The sequence below is a fragment of the Microcebus murinus genome, chromosome 1, assembly GCF_040939455.1.
Source record: "Microcebus murinus isolate Inina chromosome 1, M.murinus_Inina_mat1.0, whole genome shotgun sequence".
NCBI lineage: Eukaryota > Metazoa > Chordata > Mammalia > Primates > Cheirogaleidae > Microcebus > Microcebus murinus.
The window spans coordinates 109,091,944-109,117,818 of NC_134104.1; the positions used below are offsets into that span (position 1 = coordinate 109,091,944).

A 25,875-nucleotide genomic window follows, 5' to 3' on the forward strand; every position below is an offset into this window, starting at 1 on the left:
GTATTCTATCTCAAGTATTATGGTGTACAGAGTATGAAATAGATATTTATGATTTCTTACACTGGTAGATTTTATATTTTTTGGTCTCAGTAACCTTGTTTCCTCTTAAAAATTGTTGAAGATCGGCTGGGCATGGTGGCTCACACCTGTAATCCTACTCTGGGAGGCTGAGGCAGGAGGATCGCTTGAGGTCAGGAATTCGAGGCCAACTGGAGCAAGAGCAAGACCCTTTCTCTACTAAAAATAGAAAAAATTAGCCAAGCCTGGCATGTGCCTGGCCTGTAGTCCTACCTACTCAGGAAGTTGAGGTAGGAGGATCGCTTGAGCCCGGGAGTTTGAGGTTGCAGTGAGTTAGGATGACACCACGGCACTCAACAAGAGCAAGACTCTGTCTCAAAATACAAAAGAAAAATTATTAAAGATGAAGAGCTTTTGTTTTTGTAGGCTGCTTCTATTAATATTTATAGTATTAGGCATTGTTAATTTAAAACAGTTGACAGACTCATTACTTGTTAACGTAAGTAGGATATTTTTAAATGAAAAGTAACTATTCCAAAACAATAGCAATTGGTGAGAAGACTGGCATTGTTTTACTTTTTGCAGATTCTTTTCTTGTTTGGCTGAATAGATGACAGCTGAATTCTTCTGTTTTTTTAATTCAACCTATTGTGATAATGTTGTTTTAATTAAAGTATGTGAAGAAAATTTGTCCTCACGTAGATATGTAGTTGTAAAGTGAGGAGTATTTTAATAGCCTTTCAGATAATTATAGATTTCTTTTTTGATACTATACCAAAATTCAAGTATTTGTCTATTAAAAGATATTGGTTATAATATGGAACTTGAAATCATATCAGTGAATTTTTTATACTGTTTCATTAAAATCCATTTGTTTCTCTTGCCCATTGAATGAATGTTTTACCCATGCATAATTTTATGACATCAAGTATTGCTCATTTAGAAAATACTAGTTCATTGAGTTATACAGATTTGCCAAATGTTGATACATCTCATTATGCAGTATTGAAAATTTACATCAATTGATGTTATTAGGTCATTAAATATGAAATGTCCGATTGTGAATCGAACGTGCAGTTTATCATATCTCAGAAAAGAAGCAGTACAATTAATCAAAGTGTGTGCCTAAACTATCTACATGGTTTTGCCATCTTAATAGTAACTCGTTTATGTCAGCAGTGAAGAAACCTGGAGAGCAAGTGGTGATGAAATCATGAAAGGCGTTTTCCACAGCTTGTTGAGAATTAATATTTATTCTTGCAAGAAGTGGTCCAAAGCCTGGAAGAAGTGGTACTCAGTTGGTGCAAGGTCTGGTAATATGAATATGGTGGATGACAGAGAGTTTGCAAGTCCAGCTTCTGTAGTTTGAGTTGCATTGTTTGTGAGACGTGTGGTCGAGTATTGTCTTACAAGAGGATTGGCCCTTCTCTGTTGACCAGTCTTGGCTGCTTTATCACAAGCATCCTCATCATTTCATCCAGTTGATTACAGTAGACATCCATTGTAGTAGATTGACCAGGTATCTTGAAGCTGTAGTGGATAATACCAGCACTGGATGACCAGACACCATTAGCTTTTTTTGATGAGTATTCAGTTTTGGACTGTATTTCAGCATTTCATCTTTATCCATCCTTTGTGCTGAACACTTGGCAATTGTCAGAATCCATTTTTCATCACATGTAACAATGTAGTGTAGAAATGGTTCACCTTTATGTCATGAAAGTAAAGAAAGGCAAGGTTCGAGACAATTTCTTTTCTGACACTCATTTAATACATGGGGAACCCATCTATTCAGCTTCTTTACCTTGCCAATTTGTTTCAAATCATCCAATGTTATTGGAATATTAACATCAAACTCTGCTTCTAATTCATGCATAGGTTGAGATGGATTCGCTTCCACTATAGCTTTTAGCTCATCATTATCCACCTTGGTGTCAGGTTGCCCACGTGGCTCATTTTCAAGATTAAAATCACTACAATGGAATTTCTCAAACCATCTATGTGTTCATTAGCCACATCCTTCCCAAATACTTTGTTGGTATTCTGAACTGTCTGCACTGCAATATTTCCATGATGGAACTCATTCAAAAATAACACAAATTTTTGACCTATCCATGGTTTCACAAAACGTGCTCTAAAAAAAATTTGAAAGATAATTACAAGCCAAAAAATGCATTTGCAAGACTGAGGATGTCCCTTTACAATAAAAATAAAACAAGAAATGTCAAAGTGAAACGTCAGAGATATTGACTGTCAAACTTAGCACTTCAGGAAATCGGACATTTCATACTTAATAACCTATTATCACTGATCTTATTAGAAAAGCATTTACATTTTGAGAATCTGCTATATTCATACTATCAGATACAGTTTTTTTTGTACTCTAATTTCTGATCGAAAACTCAGATTTTATCATCGACAACAAATAGTCTCAGTTGTTTCCCTTGAAGATGATGGCCTCCCTTTGTTCATTTTGGATAAAATGTGTTCCAGGCACCCAATTGCGAATGGCAGTTGTCAGTCATTCTTTCAAATAAAAAGCCTAAAAAAAAGTGGCTAGTTAAACTTGCAACTTATCCTTAAGTTATTTTTCTCTAGACAAACCCCCATATTTTGCTATACAACAGAAGTATTTTATGTATACTTCCCATTTTGTTACACAGAATATTAAAAAGATGTCTACTTAAGAGGTGAGATTTAATAAAGTTAATGTGTACTGCTTTTTTAATTTTAATTTTTTTTTATTGTTGTTGTTTACTGTATGTGGTGATTAGGAACATCATGGCCACTAATATATTAGTAGCATAGAGCCAACTCCTTTGTTTTATGCTAAGGTACCAGCACTTTTTCCACCATTTGTTTTTATAGCATTAGTGCAGATGTCAACACAAATACTATCTTATTTAGCAGTAGTATAAAAATCATTCTGCCTCACGATTTCCTTGGAATACCCCCAGAGGCCTGTGGACCACACTTTGAAAACTACCGTTTTATACTGCTTTATAATTGCCAGAGATTTATTTTTGTATTTTTTTTTTTTAGCGTATTATGGGGGTACAAGTGTTAAGGTTACTTATATTGCTCATGCCCCCTCCCCCCTCGAGTAAGAGCTTCAAGCATGTCCATCTCCCAAACATTGCACATCTTACTCATTGTGGTTGTATATACCCCTCTCCTCCTCCCCCCTCCCACCCTCCCGACACCTGATAAATGTTACTCCTATATGTCCACTTAGGTATTGATCCGTTAATACCAATTTGCTGGTGAGAGTACCTGTGGTGCTTGTTTTTCCATTCTTGAGATACTTCACTTAGTAGAATGGGTTCCAGCTGTATCCAGGAATATATGTATTGTTAAATATAAATTAAACTGGATAAAATGTTGAAAATTTACAGTTCTATTTAAGAACAATGCATAAGAAATACCATGTCCTTTATGCTTTATTGATAAGTTATGGCTTTTATGTCTTGGTATTATCTTTAAATCATATTTAATGATTATCTCTTCATATACATACTGGAATTACTAATCATTTTGCATTAGTTCTGAACTTCATGGTAAATAAGTAGTTGTGAATAATTTCATGATAAAATTAATAGTTCAGGGTTACATGTAAAATTTTAGAACAGCAGTCACTCAGTAAAATGACATTTTATATAAGACATGCTTGTAGTATTTTATAGTGTAAATCATTTGATAATTCTTCATGTGGGTAAAGGCAGTTCCTAACTAAATGAAATGATTTTTAATTAACATGTATGTTACTTAGTATAATCAGTGCACTTGTGGCCCTGAATATTGATATTTGATTACTTGACTTTAAAATTGGTTTTAGAATATTTTCTGGTTTTTGAAGCTGGGTTTCAGAATCTGACCATTTGTCTTTTAAAAACATTTTGAAGGGTAAAACTCTCACGGCCATTGCAGTAATTCTTACCAACTTCCATGATGGCAAACCTCTTCCTATTGAAAGACTAAAAAAGAATCTACTGAAGAAGGTAAAGTATTAGTAAGTGTATTTCCTGTTAAGTTTCTGGTTTACTGTGAAACCTTTACATTTTATCATTTAAAAAATTACCAAAAAATGGATAACATCTACTATTTTCAGAGATGTAATGAATGACGTGTCTTGAGTGTTGCTGCTAAGGGTGAAAGTTGCTATCACCTTCTTGAGGGTGATATCCAGAGCCTTAAAAGTGTTCATAATCTTTGACCTAGTCAATAATGCCATTTTTAAGAAACTATAGGCATTACCAGAAATCCATTTTTTCCAAAGATAAAAGTATAAGTTTTTTTCCACCATCATTTTAAAGGGGGACAATTTGAAACATCTTTCTATAAGGGCACAGTTAAATTATGATATGGCCATAAAATTTAGTATTATACAATCACAAAACCTTATTTTTGATGAATAATCACTTTCATGATTTTATATTTTTTATTTTTATTTTTTAGAGATAGGGTCTTGCTCTGTTGCCCAGGTTAGGGTGCAGCGATGTCATCATAGCTCACAGCAACCTCAAACTCCTGGGCTCAGGACATCCTCCTGTGTCAGCCTCCCAAGTAGCTGGGGCTACAGGAGCATGACACCATGACTAGCTAATTTTTCTATTTTTTGTAGAGACAGGGTTGTCCTGTGTTGTTCAGGCTGGTCTTGAACTCCTGGCTTCAAATGATCCTCTCATCTTGGCCTCAAAGTGCTAGGATTACAGGGTGAGCCACCATGCCTGGACCTCCTGATATTTTTTAGTAAAAAAATAATGCCAAGACTCTGTATAACAGAGTTTGAGTTCTCATTTTATAAATATATAATTTATTTTTGTGTGTCTTAAGTATATTCACACATATTATGTGTACTAAAATGTTAATATTGATAATTTTTGTCCTAGTGATGAGAATATGGGTAATTTTTCTTGATATTTAATGTATGTATATTTATGTATCTACCCATGTATGTTCAATTTCTAAGAATTAAAAATTAGTTTAATGAGAAAAATAAATATTACTGGAAAGGAACAATCATTTTTGTTTTTACTGAAAATTCAAAGAACTTAAATAGGAAATAGCAAAAAGATGTGTGCAAAATCTCTCTTTTTTTGAACTCTTTTGGACTATTATCCTCAGTTTTTAGTTTTCAGAGAGGCTGCACATCAGTTTCCTGCCACCTGCTATTGAGATTTGATTTTATTAATGTCTGCAATTAGTTGCATTTTCTTCTTTATTTTTTTGAGAGTTAAACCTCTTGGAGTCTAAGATTGAGTTCCCTCGCCTGAAGTCTAATGCTTTATGTCTCATTCTTCTTACATTTGGTTATTAAAACTGAAGTTCTAGGTTACCAGAATTGATAGAAGCACATGAGACTACTTACAGCTTTAGTCTCAATTATTATATCAATTAAGAAATTATCAGTTACCAGTAAAGATTTTTCTTATTTTTCCCCAATATCAGCTACACATTTGAGGTGTTGTAGGAAGGTTTTAGAATATTTAGTTTGCTACATTAATTGAAATGGAAGCTGAAGATGTGATTTCCAGCCAAGAATTTATTGCAAAAAACCTGTCACTGTTTCAAATAGATTTAGATACTTCAAATTTAACATGGTGAAGCATCATTGATTTAAATCCCTTTAGATTGGAGCAGAGTATGATTTCATCTAGGTTGGACTTTGTAAAAAGTTTATCTTTGAACTTTATGTAAAAAAAAAAAAGCTTCCTGAGCAAAATCATTTAATATAAGGAATAATTTAAAGAGCGTCCTTTATATGTGGATAAACTTTTAGATTATGTTTTGCATACAGTTTAAACAGTTACATGAATTATTGAAGACTTGATAGAACATTTGGTGAAAGCATTTTTGATATATATTTCTTGGAGTGAATGCTTTGAATATTACCTAAAATAACTCTTCGAGTTACATATCTCTAAAAATGTTACATTTTAGATAATTTATTTAATAATAAAGAAATACCAACTATACCAGTAGAAAGGGATGGATCTTCTTTTCAGCCACATTTTTAATAAAAGTCTAACAGGATTTTATAAAGTGTTTAAAATTTGACTTCTATAGAATTTTTTTTACTCATGTATACATTTATGAATTTGAAACAAAGATGTTACACAAGAAGAGAAAAAGGGAAAGGGCTGGCAGGAAAATTCTCCATAGGGTGGGAGAGGATGGGCACTCTGGGACCTGTACTATTTTATCAATCTTTCCTGAAAATTCCAGAGAAGAAAAGGATGGCACTGGAAGCCTCATTAAAGATTTTTTACTGAATATGGAACACTGGTTTGAAAAGCTTAAAGTCTGAGAATTCTTCATTATGAAGTAAATCCCATTTTAAGAATTAGAACTCACAGTAACTAATATGTCATTTATAAATCGAGGTTTGCTTTTTGTATTCCTTTTGAAAAGGCTAAGGCTGACTCACTTTCTTTTTTGAAATACCTGTGAAAACATTTTTAATCAGTTTGTATATTTTCCTCTTTACTTATTCACCCCCCCCCCAGTTGCTGGAGAACTGTGTAGTAATTTAAGTAGTCTTTATTATGCAAAGTAAAGCAATATAAAATAGGATGCATTTTAAATTTATTTAAAACTAATAGCAGTATTTAAGAAACATGCCTTTTCATCTAGGAATGTAATTCTAATGACAAATCTGTGAAACTTGGAGGAAGCATTACCAGTGAAAAGGCAGACGGACTAAGCAAAGGTAAACCTTAATTTTGAATAGGACCCAATATTTGATGTATATTTTTCTAGCCTAGTGATGTAATTCCAGTTTTGGCTTTGTACTGTACAAAAATTTAGGATGTCTCTTTTTTAAAGATCTCATCAGTACTGGTAGGAAAGTTTTCATCAAGGAAATGATTGAATTGGTGGTAGTACATCAGTTAGAGAAGCTGGGGAAGTGTTTTTGGTTATGAAAATAATCTCATGAAAGAGTAGTTAAAAAAAAGTAGAGTATGTTTTATTCTGGGACTTCAGTGTATTTTATAATGTTATAATGTAATGTGTGTGTATAATAGCAAATAAAGCTAGAAAGATAGGTTAGACTAAAATTCTTAAGTCAGAGGAGAAATGGAAAGATCTATGGATTTTGCAATTAAATGACCTTCACAAAATTAATTTCTGAAAATTAGGTTAGAGTAGAGCAAGACTGAAAATATTTTAAGAATAGTAGGTGAAAAATTAGAAATAACAACAATATGCTATTATTCATTGTAAGTTTGGTGTAGGAGAGAAATAGAAAAATGGTTGTAGAAGGAGCCAGAGTTGAGGGTGGGTGGTTTTTTTGGTTTGGGTTTTGGTTGTAAGAAAAAGAAATTCATGACATTTTGGATACAATGGAGAGAGTAATTAGTGGGCCTGAGAAAGGAAATGGGATCAAGAGAATAGGTAGATGAGTTAGAAGGAAATGAGTAAGGTTGAGGGAAGATATAGACAAACGAGGAGATAAAAAGATAGGAAAATTAGGATTTTATAGAAAGTGGTATCTGATTTTTTTTATAAAGTGAACTAGGTCTTCTGGGAGTAAAAGGAGTTAGAATCTAGGCAAAGGATCCAATACTGTTTGGATCTTTCTAGAGAGTGGATGGGCTGAACAGTGTTAAGTAAAAGAGTTGCTAAGTGACATAAGGTGATAGAAGATATGAAAGTGTAAATTTATATTAGCACCTGTTTGTAGTTCTGTTTATTTTTTTCCCAGCAGCTCTTAGCTGCCTTGGTACAGCAGGAAATTCAACCAGGGTAGAGACTGGCAGGATGACTATAAGGGAAAGACTGGGTCATAAAAAATTGAAAATACTTTCTCATGAGAAAATACTAGATTAGGAAAAAAGTAAAGAGGGTAGCTGGCTGGTTCACTAAGAGAACAGGGGACTTGAAAATAATGAAGATGTTAAGAAAACTGAAAATCATTAATTAGAAAACCAAGGGTTTAAGAGAGATATTGCTAGTTTAAGAAAATTTACTAATTCTCTGTACATTTGTCTTTTTCTTTAAAATGGAAGGATCTAGTGAAGAACCCAGTATTTCACATGTCAAGAAGAAGAATAAGTATCCCATGTCAGAATTGTCTAGCTCCCGCCCCAAAAGGTAAACTCTGTTATGGTTTGATTATATGAAATATGTTTATTTAAAGTTTTCTCAGTTTTCTTACATATAGGAGAGAAAAATGATCATTGTATCTCACTTACATAGTTCTTTCAAACACATTCTTTTACTTGAAACTGCCAAAATCACTATGATTTAGGGAGTTTACATTTTACTAAAGGTGAAGAATATTGATAATATTAATATATAAGGTAATATTGATTTATAAAAGAAATGAATTGGTAATTTTTAATAATCACTCATATTTCTACCACTTTTTTCCTATATCTTTCATCTAGGACTAAGATCTAGTGTCTGAGATTTTTGTTTTTGTTGAGACTTTAGAAGTTTTCTTTATGGATTTAAGGGGATGAAAACTGAAGAATATTTTTTTATTGGATGGCTTGACAAAAGCATTCTTTGCTCATTTCAGTTTTTTCTCACTTCACTTGTAGTGGAAATAATTCATGAAAAAGTTATTTATGGAGAGTATCATATTAATATAGACTAGATGGAAAATTTGAACAAAACATATAATTTTCCTCTGATCTTATCTTGAATCTGTTAATGTTACAAACTTCATTTACTCTCTGAAGTAGGTCTAACTACTGGGATTTTGTTGTATTATCTACTGTCCGTATCTACAGAAGTGATCCTAGATCTGAGTCTCTGCCAGCTATTTCACCAACAAAGATCTTAAAACTGTGGCTTTGATAATTGTTTTAGCATTAATACTAATTCGAACTGAGCACAAAATCAGCACTTATCAGTTTCCCTCTTATCTAAATCTCAAATCTTACAATCCGAACTGACCATAAACCTGAGTAACAGCACACTATTCCTTTAACCAGATCAGATTAAAAGACATGAAAATAATAATTAGGAGGACATGAGAAAAACTTAATAACAACAACCAACAGACATATTATAGCTAATACAGATATGGTTACTGTGTAATAGGCACTGGGGCTTTGCATGTACTTTTATTCCCATTTTCCAAATGAGGAAATGGAGACATTAAAGCATTATTAGGTGACTTACTTAAAATCACATAGCAAATTAGTGGTGGAATGGGAATTTGAATCTAGGCAGTCTGACTCTGGAGTCCATTGTTCTTAGCTACTTAACCACTGTGTTATACTGTTTCTACACAAAATTTATGAAATTTTCCATTGTGAAAGAATTATATTTTTGCCTTCTGGCTGCTTATTTCATTATACTAGATGTATTTTCTTTGATAAGAGCCCATTCTTTTTTGTTTTAGTTTTATATAAATCTTTTAATTGAACTACCAAATATTGAACTCAGTATTGAAATTGTTACTTTTTTAGAATGACTTAATTTTTTTTTATTTTTAGAGATGAGGTCTCCCTTTATTACCCTGACTGGAATGCAGTGGCACAATTATAATTCACAGTAGAGTAGGACTCCTAGGCTCAAGTGATCCCCTCCTCCCTCAATCTCCCGAGTAGCTGGGACTATAAATGTGTGCCACCATACCTGGCTAATTTTTTTATTTTTTTAGACAAGGTCTTGCTATGTTGCCCAGGCTGGTATCAAACTCTTGGGTTTAAGCAATCCTCCCACCTCAGCCTCTTGAGTTGCTAGAATTATAGGTGTGAGCTACCATGCCCAGTTCTAAAATGACTTAATTTTGAAATTTATTTTAATAATAGTGGTCTGCATTTTGTATAATAAATGCATCTATATGATAATGAAAGCAGAATACTTTTAGTAAATTTGACTTTCATTTGTCAAATAAAATCTTTCCCTTGGAAATTTTTCAAAAAAATAAATGGACAAGGCAAAATTTTATGTTGCCTTTATTACACATATGTTTTTATATCTTTTCTTTTGGGTTGGTAAAAAATTTCTTTGTGCATACTTAATTTTAGAAGAAAAACTGCTGTCCAGTACATTGAAAGTAGTGATTCAGAGGAAATTGAAACAAAGGAATTGCCACAGAAAATGAAAGGTAATGTGTAATAGATTTGATTTGATAATGTGCCCTATATTCTGGTCTCCTATTGTGCCATTTTTATGTTTACTTTTGGTTTTATTTTTAGGCAAACTGAAAAATGTACAATCAGAGACTAAAAGCAGGGTAAAAGGTACGTATATACTATATAAATACCCATAATCTACACTTAAAGATTATTAAAGTAAAACCCCATTGCTTTGTATCTAACTAGCTTGACATGTTTTAGTGATAGGTCTTATTTTGACTGATGTTTACATTTGAGCTTTTCATGGAACTTACTTACCATATGTGTTGAATTAATTAAATAAATAAGGAAAATTGAATGAATAGTTTCAAATTAAAATCTAAGAGATAATATTTAAATCAACCTTAAAATAATTTTAATTTTTAAACTTTCTACCACTTATAAAGTAATTTTAGTAAAACTTTATATGTATACATATGAATAGTAATGACAAAATTAGGTAGAAAGTGCCTTCTTGGTAATACTGTCAATTATTAATTCACATTATTGTATAAATGTAAAAATAATCAGTATTTTTTCCATTTATCTTTAAAACATACTTTGTTTTCCTCTAATTCAGATTATATTGTATTCCTAATTAGTTGATAAATTGTATTACATTTGCAAAATAACTGATTACCACGTGTCTGATCTGAAAATGATGATTCCTCATCATTCAGAATCAGACATCTATTTCATTGAAAAAAATTCTCCTTCTACCTGAGAGCTGAATCACTTTGCATATGGCTGCTCCTACTTCAACTTCTCCAGGTCTTACCATGAACAGCTGCATCACTTTTTCTGAGCTAGAGAGAGATGCTTAGTGTCAGAGGTAGCAATTTTGGTTCTCACATATTTATTTTTATTTAATAATATAAGCTCTTAAGAATGAGAGTGTGAAAGTGATATTCTATTTCCTACTCTCAGAAAGTACCAGTACCTAAGCACAGGAGATAATTAATTTTAAAATATTTTAATGATTCTATGGTTTTTGTTCAGCAGGATCTTCTAAAGTTCAAGAAGATGGGATGCTTGCGTGTGCACTTACATCATCTACCCCTACAACAAAAAGGAAAATGTTGAAAAAGGGTTAGTAAATATGCTATTTTTCTAGCTTTTTCTTCGCTTGTTTTTTCTATTTCTCAATGAAAAAATTTAAATTACAAAAATTATAAAACAACACTATAAGAAGTTTAGAAATAGAGAAAATAAAGAAAAATACATAATCCCATTAAAAAAAAAAGCAAAAGTACATTGTGATGTGTTTTCCTTCTGGTACCTTTTCCTATTGTATTTGTTTTAGTTAAGCCAAAGTGTGGTTATAGGGGACTGGTCCTTACTTTTCTAAATAGCAGAGGTTATTTCTTCCAGTAAAGGCACAAAGCAATTTATGGCTACTTATAAGGCTTAATTTAATCCAGATTAATTTGAATTAAATATATAATTTTTTATGTGATTATAATTTGCTTTGCATTTAAGAATATTAGTGATTTTTGTTATAATTTTATATTTTATAATTTATAGGAAAATAACACTGCTCAAGAGGCTAAATATTTGAGATGGAAAGACACTAGACTAAAGTTAAGGGGATCTGGTACAAGTTCTGTCTCTGCACCTTGATCTGTATTTTACATATTTTGGGGATGCAGCAGGCAAAGTATTTTCATAGAGCTTATAATCTAATGATGAGGGAAACATACGATAAACAAGTAAACACATAATTTTAAGTAATAAGTGATATGAAGAAAATAAAGGAGTATAACAAAGTAAAAATTGACTTGAGGGGTCTGTTTAAGAAGATGATATTTGAGCTAATATATAATCATAAGAAAGAACCAACTTTTGATGTAGTAATAAGATAATTAGGAATAGAAAATATAGGCATTTCAGATGGATTACTCTTGACCCTAATTTTAGAAATTTAAAGAAATTTGGAGCTTTCAGTTGAGATAGAATTAAATTTATACATAGAGGCCACTTTCTGTTATAGACACATGGCAGTAATACAAGAGAGAACATTAAAATTAAATGTCAAGCTGTATGTTATTTTGTTTTTAACCAAACTAAAGATATCTCTGAAAGAGAAGCAAAACAGAAACAAAAATCCATGAGTGGAGACAGAAGCCATAGTCCTACTGAGCTTTGTAGTGGATAGTGATCTCTTTAGTAAGACACAAAAAGTCATAAGGAAAAGATTGGGTAAATTCTACTACATTTTAAATTTCCATGCATCAAAAAGCACCATAAACAAAGTGAAAAATGATAAGGCTGAAGAAGAAATGTATGATAAGTGTAACTGAGAAAGAATTAAAATCTAGACTATATAAGAACTGCTTACAAATCAATTAGGAAACGACAACTGAATAGGAGAATAGTCAAAGGATAGAAAAGATATGTAGACTCATTAATTATTGGAGAAATGCAAGTTAAAGGAATAGTGAGATACCATTGCACCCATCATATTTTCAAACATTTGAAAATCTCACAATGCCAATGATAGGCAAGGTTGTGCAGCAACAGGATCTTTCATACATGGTGGATGGGAGTGTTAGTTACCAAGGAGAGCAACTAGGCAAAAATATGATACAGCTGAAGAGAAACGACCTAGAATTCTATAGAGATATATATATAGAGAGAGGGGACATGAAAAAATGGTTTTCATTGCAGCATTATTTTAGTAAAATATTATATGTAATGTAAATACTGTCCAATAGAGGAATGGAAAATAAATTGTAGTCTACTTATGCAATATAATGCCATGTATCAGTCAAAATAATTACACTAGAGCTACAAATATTAATAAAGATAAATCTTAAATATAGTTGTCCCCCTTTATCAGTGCTTTCACTCTCTGCAGTTTCAGTTTGAAAATATTACATACATTAAGATAGTTTGAGAGGCCAGGTGTGTTGGCTCATGCCTGTAATCCTAGCACTCTGGGAGGCTGAGGCAGGCGGATTGTTTGAGCTCAGGAGTTCGAGACCAGCCTGAGCAAGAGCGAGACCCCGTCTCTACTAAAAATAGAAATTAATTGGCCAACTAAAAATATATAGAAAAAATTAGCCAGGCATGGTGGTGCATACCTGTAGTCCCAGCTACTTGGGAGGCTGCTTGAGCCCAGGAGTTTGAGGTTGCTGTGAGCGAGGCTGACGCCATGGCACTCTAGCCAGTGCAACAGAATGAGACTCTGTCTCAAAAAAAAAAAAAAAAATAGTTTGAGAGAGACCACATTCACAGAACTTTGATTATAGTACAGTTGTTCCTTGGTATATTCAGGGGATTAGATCCAGGACATTCCCCATGTCCCCCTTAATTACCCTGAGTATACTAAAATCTGTGATATGAAAAGTTGCCTGTCTGTATTCATGGGTCTTGCATCCCGTTAATACTATGTTTTTGATCCATATTTGTTTGACAAAGATCTATGTGTAAGTGGACCAGCATAGTTCATACTGGTGTATTCAGAGTTCATCTGTATATTGTTATAATTGTTTTATTATTAGTTTTAGTTAATCTCTTACTGAGCCTAATTTAGAAGTTCAACTTTATCGTAGGTATATATAGGATAAAACATAGTATATATAGGGTTTGGTACTATCTATGGTTTCGGGCATCCAATGGGGGTCTTGGAACATATCCTCAGTGAATATGAGGGAGGACTACTGTATATAGCATTGAGAGACAAGGCAAGTTGTGGAATGATATATAGATATAATATGATATCTATGTGTGTATGATATGTATAGGTTAAAATTGCCTAAATATTTATTTTGTACGTGAGTACAGTAGACATAGTAAATATATAAAAACATACAGAAGAAGGATACAGAGCTTCGATATACAAAAATATTCTCCTTAAAAAATAAAAAAATTCTGAAGCAAATATAGAAAAATGGTGATTTGGGTGGTTAGTACATAGATGTTCGTTGTAGTGGTCTCCCGGGTTTTTTTTTATTTGATATGTTTATTATAAATTAAGTTTGTGCAATATTATAAATAACAGATATGTCTCTAGAAAAGTTGTAGCTGATTGTTTCACTAATATTTTTTCTTATAATTTTAGTTAACACTCTCCCCTTTATCACTTCTGCTCTGGGTTGATGAGGGAAGTAGCATTAGCTGTAAACATTTCAGGCTATACAAAAAAACCATCAGCTATTATGAGGGGAGTACACATGGCTTCTAGTTACATTTACGTCTTTGTTGAATTCCCCAAAAGATAGAAATGTTTTTATTTTATAGAATTTCTTATGCAACCAAAATAAAAAAGAATTCTGAACTTATGGAATTAGCTAGTTAAGTAATATTTGCTAAGGAACAGAATCCTCTTCAGGTTACAGCCCTAAGGTCTACACTCTGCTGGAGTTTTTGACTATGCCCATTTAACATGGTTTGGCGAAATCTGAGGAAATTAGTTGTCTATGGAATGAATAAACTGTCAGATTGAGAGAAAAAAAAAACACATAAGCATAAGATTCTTCTCCATTGCTAAAATTAGCCTCCATGTTAAACAACAATTAAACATTTTATTATAAATTTGTGTGCCACTCTATTGAACAAACTGAAAGGTGGTACTGTGTGAACATCTTTAGAAAGAAACCATTATGCTTAGGTGGTGAGAACAGTTTAAAATAAGAATTTCTAAGCTTTTAGCAACTATTTGTTGAAAGACTACTCTGTTCAATGCACTTTCCCTAAGTATTTGCTTGGCTTGCTCTTATACTTCATTTACGTTGCTGATCAATCATCACTTCAGAGAGCAACTCTCTCAGTGCCCCTTCTTCCCAAACGTACTTCCCCATTCTGTGATTTCTATACTCATCACACTTCACTACCTAACATTGCCTTTGTATGTATATATGTGTGGCCTGCCTCCCCCATTAGAATGTAGGCTACGTAAATGTAGGGACTTTTTGTTTTATTCACTGCTGTATCCCAGCACCTATGACAGTGTTTGGTATACAGTGTGAGCTCAATAAATTGTTGAATAATAGGTGTGTACTATATCTTTATAATTTTCTAAAACTTGCACTGAGAGCTATCAGGTAACCACATACTGGGGATATAAGTATTGTAATATATATATATATATATATATATATATATATATATTTTAGTAATTTTAGAGAGACTTTTGAGTAGAATATGGTATTAGTAATATTTTAGTGGCTGGTTTATATTTTTGTTAAAATCAGGGAAACATGCATCTCTGGGCTAGCCTTTATTTATAATTGAACTGAAATTTTAGCACTCCAGCTAGATATTCTAATGTAATTCTTCTTAGGTCTTTTAAGGCAATGTTAAATAGCATTTAAATGTTATTCACATTAGTTTCAGACCTCTGCTAGCTAGTGAGATTCCCCCCCCCTTCTATTACTCTAGCAATACTGGACCCTTTTCAGAAGGTGGGGCACAGAACATTCTGCTTGCAATCTAGAATCAAGTTCTGTCAACCCCACCAAACAACTATTTCAAAGCAAGGAGTTGTTCTGACACATTTTTTGTGTCTCAGGCAGAAATGAAAAGTGGTAGTAATATCTAGACATAATTGTTTTATGGACATTTATCATCTCACACATCTTGTTAGGGTTAGGAGTCTGGGAGTAGCTTAGCTAGATAGTTATGGCTGGTGGTCTCTCATGAGTTTGTAGTCAAATTGTCCTTCAAAGCTGCATCTGAACATTCAACTTAGGGAGGATCCATTTCCAAGTTCACTCACATAGTTGTAAACAGACCTTGCTCCTTGTTGGCTGTTACCTGTAGTCCTCAGGTTCTCACCATGTGTATCCTTCCATAGGCTGTCTGAGTGCCCTCACAACATGGCAGCTGGCTCCCCCCAGAGTGAGTGATCAGAGAGAGAGAGAGAAAAAGAGGGAGAGAGTACATGAACACACATCCAATAGGGAAGCTTCATCTTTTATCACCTAATCTCAGAGATGGCATACCATCATTTCTGCCATATCCTATTGGTCATGCAGACACAATACTGGTAGAGTATGGGAGGGGATTACATAGGTTGTGAATACTAGGGAGTAGAGTTCATTGGGGGCCATCTTGGAGCCTGGCTACCACATTGAGTATAATACTAAGTAAGAAAATTGCATAAAACAAATTATTCATCTCAGTGAGTGACTGTGAATGTCAAGAGATAGTATAGACTTCTTCCTGATGTCCCTTCCCTCTCACAATCCTCTGGCTCTTCCCATAGGTAATTCCTATCTGGATTTTTACTTACAGTAACAAGGTAAAATTGAACCCCTGTTATTTTATTGTGGTTAGAAACAACTCTATCTACTTCTTTTTTTTTTTTTTTTTGAGACAGTCTCACTATTTTGCCTGGGCTAGAGGGCCGTGGCATCAGCCTAGCTCACAGCAACGTCAAATTCCTGGTCTCAAGCAATCCTTCTGCCTCAGCCTCCCGAGTAGCTAAGACTACAAGCATGTACCACCATGCCTGGCTAATTTTTTGTATATATTTTTAGTTGGCCAATTAATTTCTTTCCATTTTTAGTAGAGATGGGGTCTTGCTCTTGCTCAGGTTGGTCACGAACTCTATCTACTTCATTTTAATTCTTCCTAATTTCTCTCTTCATGGAGGCACATTATTGTCATCCTTTTATTGACATGTATATTTTAGAGAAAAGCAGCTAAAGGCTGTGTCACTGATTGATTTCTTTTAGGAGCATCTGCAGCAGAAGGTTCAAAGAAGACTGATGCTGAACGGAGACCAAGAACAACACTGATCATCTGTCCACTCTCTGTATTAAGCAACTGGATTGTAAGTCTTTACAGCCCTTTAAAAATGCAATATAATTCATATTTTTCTTATATAAAGTATTCTGTTAAAGAGTCACTCATTGGGAGAAATATGCTTGGTCATCATTTTATACTTAAGTTCAAATAATTATTAGGTGAGTTAGGTTATAATTGCTGAATTGAAGTAATTTTTCTTTGAAGATTTATGATAGAGTATAGAAACATCAATTGCTATGTGAGATTTGGTTTATATTTCTGCCTTTGCCATTTTTTCCCCCAAAGTGGGAAAGGTATATAGTTTAAGACTCTACCTTATTTACAAACTGGTAGAACTCCCTTTTCTAAAACTTCCACTAACAATAGCTTATTTTTATAACAGTATATAAAATTTAGTGAACTCTTATGTACTTGGTTTGTCCTTAAACTCTTTTCATAGATTTTTCTCATTTAATCCTCACAACTATTATTCTGTTTTTCCAGGCAACCAAGTTGAAACACAGGTTAAGTATTAATAACTTGCTTAATTCATCCAACTAATAAATGATAGAGCTTGGGTATGGTCTCCAACATTTCGACTGTAGGGCCTGTGCTTTAAAGGCTACCCACCAGAAAATTTTGTCTTTTTTTCTCCCCAGATTACTTTTCTGTTGTAAAACATTAACATTGGAATGGAACCTCTTTCTGTGTTATACGTAAGGAGCAGCCTAGTTCTGTTTCCTTTCTAATTCAAGCTTTAAGCTTCATGTTAGGAAATAATGACTCTTTTGGAAGCACTGTGAACATAAGGACCACTGGATGTGAACTTTCATTCTTGCCACCTCTGAGGTTATCTGTATCTCTCCTGGCCGTTCCTTCTTTTATCTCAGAGGAGGAAGAGGTCCTTCTCTTTGTAAAACCGGTACCTTAGTCTGTACATTGGATTCCATCTTTTCCTGCCTTTGCTTTTTATCTGTTCTTTTTCCTCCTGACCTGGTTGTTCAGTCTCTTCCCTTTGGCTCTTTCATGGTACATATTCAGATTTTTTTTCATTTTAAAATACTTGCTCCTTCAAATGACTACTATGTTAGGGAAAGGAAAAAAAAAAAAAGAAAATGTTATTTAAATTAAGAAGAAAAAAAACAAAAAGCAGAAAAAATAAAATACTTGCTCTTGCTATGCACCTTTAAGTACTGCTATTCTGCTTTCCTTCACTGTTTTACCTCTCAGGGGTTAATTTCTATTTTGTCCTTTTATTTACTAACTCCTTAATTCATTGTAATCTGGCTTTTCCCACCAATTCTCTGAATTGCTTTGGAAAAGTTTACTCATGATAGTCTGTCAAATTCAGGCCTCTTCTTGATTTTTATATACCTTTTTTTTTTTGACTTTGTATATTTCTTATGTATTGACTTTATGTATTTCTTCTTGGCTTTTTCTAGCCTTGCCTTCTATGATGTGACTTATTTTTTTAATATAAATTTTTGGTTTATTTTATAAAAAGAAATTACACCTTCTGATTAGTGTATAATTTTTCCTTTTAAGACCAGAATGAGTTTTAGTGGTCTCTTGCTCTTTTTTCTATTTCCAACAAAACTGTGCTCTTTTTATGTGTGGTTTGTTGTGGGAAGGGCAATACATGGATACTTGAATGTCAGTTTCAGGGTCAGGTTTAGAAGTATTCATGGAGATGTAAGCAATAGAGTTGTGATTCTTTAAGGGCTCTGGGTATGGGCGGGTGTATTTTTAAAATGGGTAATCAGTATTTCATATAATTTTACATTTTGAAAACAAAATAAAAGTTGTTTAGGTAATGTAAACTTCAGAAAGGAAACCTTGGCAAAATCTTGCCTACTGAAATTATGCAAAAACTGTGAATTGAAAGGAACGAGGGATTGTTGGGCATATAGGGGTTCATGATCGAAAATTAGAATTTCACAATCTATCAATAAATTACTCTCTTCTTAGCTCCCAAGTAAGTGACCTAGCATTCTAAAGAGCAGTGAGAACTAACTCATCTTCCCTTTTTTGTCTATAAATAAGGAAAAGAATCCAGTTTAAGGAGTAAGGCCTGAGTACTACTACACCACATACTGGGGTGGATATCTAGATGTTATTTGCCTTTTCATAAAATAACACCTATCTCCTTTTCTGTTGAGAATGGAATTTTATTTCTTAATCTATTTTGAAAAACTTTAATGCCATCTCCATTTACTCATCAAGATTCAAGAATCACCAAAAATCTGCCACATATGCTTTCTTTTTCCTTTGCTGAAATATTTTTAATTATATCCCAGACATCATGTCATTTCTCCCAATAAAAGTAAAAGCCTGCTCTTTAAATATTGGTATTCTGTAACCTCTGTCCCTGACCTTCTTTGCTCATTGTATGTGTTCTTAGGAAATCTCATTCATTCCTATGGGTTTACGTGCTGTCTGCTATTAACTTCCTACACTTCTCGCCTACACCTATGGGTAATTGTTTACATTCTCCTATTGTATTTTTCCAATCAGGTATTCTGTAGTGACCAAAAATGATACATATCTAAAATACTCATTGTCTCTTTCTCACCTTTATGCCTGCTTTCCCCTTGTTTTTAAAACTTCCCTATATCTTTATCACACAATTCTTCTAGGCAGTCATTTGAAGTCTCTGGGCATCTTTGTCTTCTCCCTTTTCTTTGTATCCCATTTTTAATTAGTCCCCAAGTCCCATAAGTCCCACTTTTTTAGTATTTTTCTTTCACACCAGTCCTTTCCATTCTGTTCCTACTTGTGTGTCATTTTGGTTAAGGACTTCATCATCTCTCCCCTAAGAACTTCACGACTATGTCTCCTTGGTGTCTTCTCTCTCCAATCTAAACGTAGTATTTTTCTCTGCTCAAAATCTCTCCAGATCTGTTGTTTTCATGACTAAAAAAGAATTTCAAGGTTTTAAAACTGATCACATCCTCAAGAAGGTCAGGGATAATTTTTTGTTTTTCCTTTTTAGCTGTTATCACTCTTGTGGTTCGTGTCTGGCAAATAGGCCTACAATAAATGAATGAAAGAAAGTGGGTACAGCTTGACTCTCTGCCTACATCCTTGAAAATATTAGTAACTATTCTTTTACTGCTTAATATTGATATTATTAAGTCTACTAACAAATTAGGAGCATTAAAGAGTCTCTTAATTAAAATATTATATTTTTTTAAAAACTACAGTTTAAAGAATTTGTGTTTTTCCTCCTAAAAATGAGCTACTCATTGGTAAAGTCAAGCAAAATTTATATAATATATTATTACTATGTATGTGTCATTTTTCCTGAGAATATAATAATATTATCATTGTCATTAGTTTAGATCTCAGGAAACTTGGTTTCATGTAATTTTAGTAGTTTGATTTGTGACACCACTGCCAGCACAGTAGTACTTTTTATGTACATATTAAGCCTGACACTAATCTGCTTGTTGTTAAAAAATATTTCTAATTTTATTTTAGGACCAGTTTGGACAACATATAAAATCAGATGTTCACTTGAATTTTTATGTTTATTATGGTCCTGATCGTATTAGAGACCCAGCCTTACTCTCAAAACAGGATATTGTTTTGACTACATACAATATTTTAACTCATGACTATGGAGTAAGTATACTGATAACTTGGAGATTTTTAAAGTTGAATTTAAGAATTATGCTCCAGGTGTCTAAAGTGTTAAAAAATTCAGGCTACTCTGCCATTTTTCTTTCTAAATACTCAATAATACATAGAATATAAGTAGGAAATTTTTTAACATTTTGCAAAAAAGGGTTGCAACTTCTTTAGATACTAATTTAGGAATATTTTCATTTAGAACATTTTAAATTAAGATTTTAAATTTAGATTGTGACTAATTATATAAAGCAAATTGTAAATGAATTTTACTTTCTCTTTTAATATTCTGGAAAATTATTTTCTATCATAAGATTTGATGAATTAATTTCTCAGTTTGAAAGTAGGCCTTTTTTTGTAGCCACAATTCATAAGTTTTGTAATTCTTTTAGGAGTCTAATTGTTGTTTACCTGTCCAGGTCAGTTAAAACTTATTGAAAAGTACCTTTTTGTCAAAATTTGAGTCTTCTGGTAAGAACATTACCTTTTATATAAAAGAAGGTAATTGTGAATTGTGCTGCTATAACCATTTGAAGTGAAGTATCACAAGAAGGGGAAAAACAAATACCACATGTATTCACCATTAAATAGGTACTAAATGATCAAAAAAAAGGTAATGCTGTTGTATTCAAATCTTACAACTGACAATTTTTATATCACTGTATTTTAATCTGAAGCACAATATAGTTCAGTATATTGAACAGTGACTCAGTGGAGAGCTAGATTGCTTGGGTTTGAATGTTAGCTCTACCACTTCCTAGCTGTGGTACTTTGGGCAACATGCTTAGCACCTGGTGCTTCAATTTTCTCATATGTAAAAGGGTAACAACTTATACTGATTTTATAAGTTTTTGAGTATTCTATAATTTATGTAGTGCTTAAAGCAGTGCCTAGCGCATAGTAAGTGTTGATATCAAAAAATATGATAGTTTATAGCAAATTGTGTTAAGTACTGTTTTACTTACCTGTATTTTTTAATTCATATGAAATGTTTATTTCAGACTAAAGGTAATAGTCCATTACATAGCATAAGGTGGCTAAGAGTGATCCTGGATGAAGGACATGCCATACGAAATCCAAATGCTCAGCAGACAAAAGCTGTACTTGATTTAGAAGCAGAAAGAAGATGGGTATTAACAGGTAATCATAGTATTAAGCTTTTTAAAAAATTAATTCTCAAAAATGTATCCTTAAACAAGTTAGTGAGGTAACTTTGTAAACTTCAAGTGGTTATAAAGTATATCCCTAAATTAATCATAGAAATCATTTAATAAAATGTTTTGACTTATTATTCATAATTGCCCATGATAAAACAACATTTGAATTATAGTTAATTTATGAAACAATCACTAGACTTATTCTTCAGCCTTAGAGATTGAGTAGACACTCTGATCCTCCATTTAGAATCTTGATTTCTCTATTGCCTATCTTGGCGCCTGTTTTTCATTCACGACACTTTTACTGGAAGGTGGGGAAAACTATATAAACTTAAATTAGTTGTTTTTTTCTTTCTTGCTAGTGCTCCTGCTTTAAAAACCAAATAATAGTCAAGTATGCATCTGTAGTCCAAGCTATTTGAGAGGCTGAGGTGGGAGGATAACTTGAGAATTCTAGGCTGCAGTGCACTGTGATCATGCCTGTGAATAGCCAGTACACTCTAGCCTGGGCACCATAGCAAGACCCTATCTCTTTTAAAAAAAGATAAAAATTAAAAAAAAATACAAACCAAATAAGCAAATGTATTTGATAAGGAGAAAGTTTGATTTACTGAGTCTGTGGTCTTTTTCCTTTTTTGTATGGCACATGAGAGCTAAAAATTATAGCAGAGCTGTATTCTGAGGTATGTATGTGTTTAACAAAGGATTTGAGTCACAGCTTGATCCTGGTGTGCTTGGTACAGAGTGTCCATTTTCAACTGTTACCTTCTCTGGGCCATATGAATGTTCTTATTGGATACTCAAGTTAAAGAGTATAACATTTTCTTGTTATTTTTAGGTACTCCAATTCAGAATTCTTTAAAGGATTTGTGGTCTCTTCTTTCCTTTTTAAAACTTAAACCATTTCTTGATAGAGAATGGTGGCATAGGACAATACAGCGTCCTGTCACAATGGGAGATGAAGGAGGACTTAGGTAAGTGATATCAGACAGCTGTTTAATATTAACTGCAAATAACTGTTAGCAGCTTGAACCAATGGCCACTTTCATTACTATTTTAACTTGACTCTTGACTTTCCTCTCCAAAAAGTGTTTACGGCTTAATACCTTTGTCTCTCAGAACCTAGTAATTCTTAAAGAGGCAAAGATTTCTAATTACCAGTAAACTATCTTTCCCCTGATTTTACCCCAACTTGAAAGAAAAGGCAGAATTTTATGGCCTTTGTGTGTTGGTATTACCCCAAAAGCCACTATTAACAGATTCAAAAGTGATAGGAAAAATTTTATATTCTTTGTGAGAATCATTGCAGTCTGCATTAAATTTTCATAATTTATCTTGTGTAGGTTTATTGGGGTGACTGAACGATGTACAGTGGCTTGAACAAAAGTTTTACAAGAGAGAAAGTTTTCTATGATTGTTTCTGGTGGAAATAAAAGTGGAGAACATAAATTAAAACTCAGCTTGGTGATAGCCATTTTGTGAGGTGCTAGGCTAACATGGTTTGAGTTTTTTATCTAGAGCAGTGGTTTTTACATTGAGGATTTGGGATCCATTGGTGTGTTGTGAAATCATTATAAGGGTGATAGCCAGCGTTAAAAAAGAAAATGAAATAAAAGATAAAATAACAGAATGCATCATACATAGGAAGTATTGTTTTGTGAAATATTTGTTTCTGTTTGTGTAAGTTTGCTAGATAAAGTAAAAGTGGGTTTCTTAGTATGGCTTATAGTGAAAAAGGCTCAAAAATCACTAACCAAGTTGACAATGGTGTCCACTTGATTGCTCAGACCCCAACTGTTTAAACTCCAAGTTAAGAAATTGAATTTATATTTCGATGTTAGGAAAAACCTTTTCTTAAAATATTGATATGCCTCCTTTTCTCTGAAATTGAGAAGGAAATGTAAAGATTATGGAACTAGAAGGCATTTCTCTCTCTTGTGAATTCTTATAGCATGTTTTTATTTGGGGAGCACTCATTACAAAAATTATGTATCTTTGATTTTCATTTTATAGAAGGAGGTTCTTACTCATATCTGTATCTTACAACATTTAATATAGTGCCTTGCACTTAATATGTGCTCAGTAAGAATTTGAATATTGACTATTAGGTGATGTAGTTGACAGAGCATTTGAGAAGAAAAAGGGTTAATGATTAGAGCAAAAATGGGGAGAAGAGCTTAAGAAAATAAGGACAAAGAAGGTTAAATTTTGACAGGTATTGAATCAAGGGGAAAATTCAGTGCATATGTGGTAATCATTTTCTATTTGTGAAATGCTGCTATAACTATCAGATTGGATAAAATCCCAAATAAGAGATTTTTTTAAAAAAAACCTTTACTAAGACTCTAAAACACTACAAATTAAAACACTATTTTTTTTGTTCTTATTGGACCAACTTATAATAGAAATAAGTTATATAACTCTTTGTTTTATCCTGACTAGGCGTTTACAGTGCCTAATTAAAAATATTACACTTAGAAGAACAAAGACAAGCAAAATTAAAGGAAAACCTGTTTTGGAGTTACCAGAACGTAAAGTATTTATTCAGCACATTACGCTTTCAGATGAAGAGAGAAAGATTTATCAGTCTGTGAAAAATGAAGGCAGAGCTACTATTGGAAGGTATGGAGAAAGAAAGCCATGTTAGAAAATAATTTTTTTTCTTTTTTTCTTTGTTTCCTATTAACTGAATAACATTTTTAGATGTGTTAGCAATAAAGTCCAAAGTATATTGAAAGATAATTTGCTTCTGTGATTTACCATATTTTTACAAATTAATAGTTGAAGTGAATGAATTATTAGTATAATTCACCAGGTAAGTAATTCCTTAAGTTAGAAAAAAATTAAGTTTACATATAATAGCAAGTTCTTAATTGTTAGTTAGAAGACCTTGCTTGTTCCTGTTTCCAACACTGTGTAGAAATCTGGGAATAGGAGCTGATAAAGTAAATTTTTAAAGATTAGAGATTGGTAGAAGGTGAGACATTCTAGTCGAAGCAAGAGCAGATTTGATGTGAATGCCCATAGCAACCAGAATAAATAGAAGACAAGCAAAGGCAGAATAGGTTTGTGAGACTCTTAAAAACATAAGAACTTCAGACAAAAATCCTTGCCCTCAAGAAGTTTATATTTTAATGGGAAGAAATAGATAATTAAAAAACATAGATTAAGATTTATGGAAAAAAACAAAGGTGATATGGGGTGTACTGAAGCTGCTTTAATAGGATATTGAGGGAAGACCTCACTGGGAAGGTGATAGGTGAGCAAGATTTAAAGGAGATTGGGATTGAGGGATGTTTCAGGCAGAGGAAATAGCAAGTAAAAGCCTCCAGTTGGGAGCATGCCTGGTGAGTTTGAAGAAGAACAAAGAAGCAAGTGTGGCTGGATAATATGAGCAAGAAGGGAAATAGTCATGGTATCAGAGAGGTATTGAAGTGGGGTGGATGACGATTGTGTGAGGCAATATGGCATATTTCGAGGATTTGGGCTTTTACTTTTTATGAGCTAGTAAAAGCTCAAGGATTTTGAACCAGGAGAGTGACATAATCTAATTTACATTTTAAAAGGATCACTCTGGCTATTATGTTCAGATATAGATTGTTGGAATAAAGCCAAAGTAAGAGATGATGGTGGTTTTTACCATAGTAGTAGTGATGAAGGAGGTGAAAAATGGTTGAATTCTGTTACATTTTGAAGGTAGAGCCAACAGAACTTGCTAGTTGATACAGTATGGGATGTGAGAGAGAGGAGACAAAGAAAACATCAAGGTTTTTCACCTGAGTAACTGGGAGTATGAAATTGCCATTTACAGAGATAAGGTCTATGGGAGGAGCAGAGTTTTTTCAGTTAAGATTAGAAGCTCATATTTGCACACATTGATGATCATGAGATGCCTATGAAATTTCCAAATGGAGATGTTAAATAGTCAGTTGGATAGGAGAGTAGAGTTCATGGTACTATTCTTGGTTTGACATATAAGTTTGAAAATCACATATATGTAGATGGTAAGTAAAGCCATAAGACTGAAAGACGTCACCAAAGGAGTGAGTAAAGTGAAAGAAAAGGTCTAACAAAGAAGACAAGAGTGGCTGGTGAAGTAGGAGAAAGCCTCTACTCCATTATTTAGCACATGATAGGCACTCAAAAGAAATCTCTTAAACTGAAATGCTGAGTATCAGTAAGATGTGACCATGTCAGGGAATAATTAGTGTTAGTAAAGGTTATTCGATTTGAAAAGTTTGAAAAAAAATAACTTAATTGAA

The 25,875-nt window shown here is 33.0% G+C and overlaps 1 protein-coding gene across 5 annotated transcripts in view; it reads left to right on the top strand.

Moving 5' to 3' along the window:
* HLTF (helicase like transcription factor) overlaps window positions 1–25,875 on the top strand; it is a 53,020-nt gene that overhangs the window by 14,498 nt on the left and 12,647 nt on the right. For 3 of the 5 annotated variants that reach the window (XM_012782826.2, XM_012782827.2, XM_020285844.2), the window contains exons 8-18: window positions 3,921–4,016; window positions 6,652–6,727; window positions 8,028–8,112; window positions 10,005–10,084; window positions 10,176–10,220; window positions 11,094–11,183; window positions 16,775–16,872; window positions 20,307–20,450; window positions 21,458–21,596; window positions 22,452–22,587; window positions 24,056–24,235. In XM_012782826.2, the coding sequence (XP_012638280.1) occupies window positions 3,921–4,016; window positions 6,652–6,727; window positions 8,028–8,112; window positions 10,005–10,084; window positions 10,176–10,220; window positions 11,094–11,183; window positions 16,775–16,872; window positions 20,307–20,450; window positions 21,458–21,596; window positions 22,452–22,587; window positions 24,056–24,235 (1,169 nt within the window). The remainder of the gene's footprint in view (window positions 1–3,920; window positions 4,017–6,651; window positions 6,728–8,027; window positions 8,113–10,004; window positions 10,085–10,175; window positions 10,221–11,093; window positions 11,184–16,774; window positions 16,873–20,306; window positions 20,451–21,457; window positions 21,597–22,451; window positions 22,588–24,055; window positions 24,236–25,875) is intronic. The other 2 variants (XM_012782828.2, XM_012782829.2) reach the window with 1 other exon arrangement.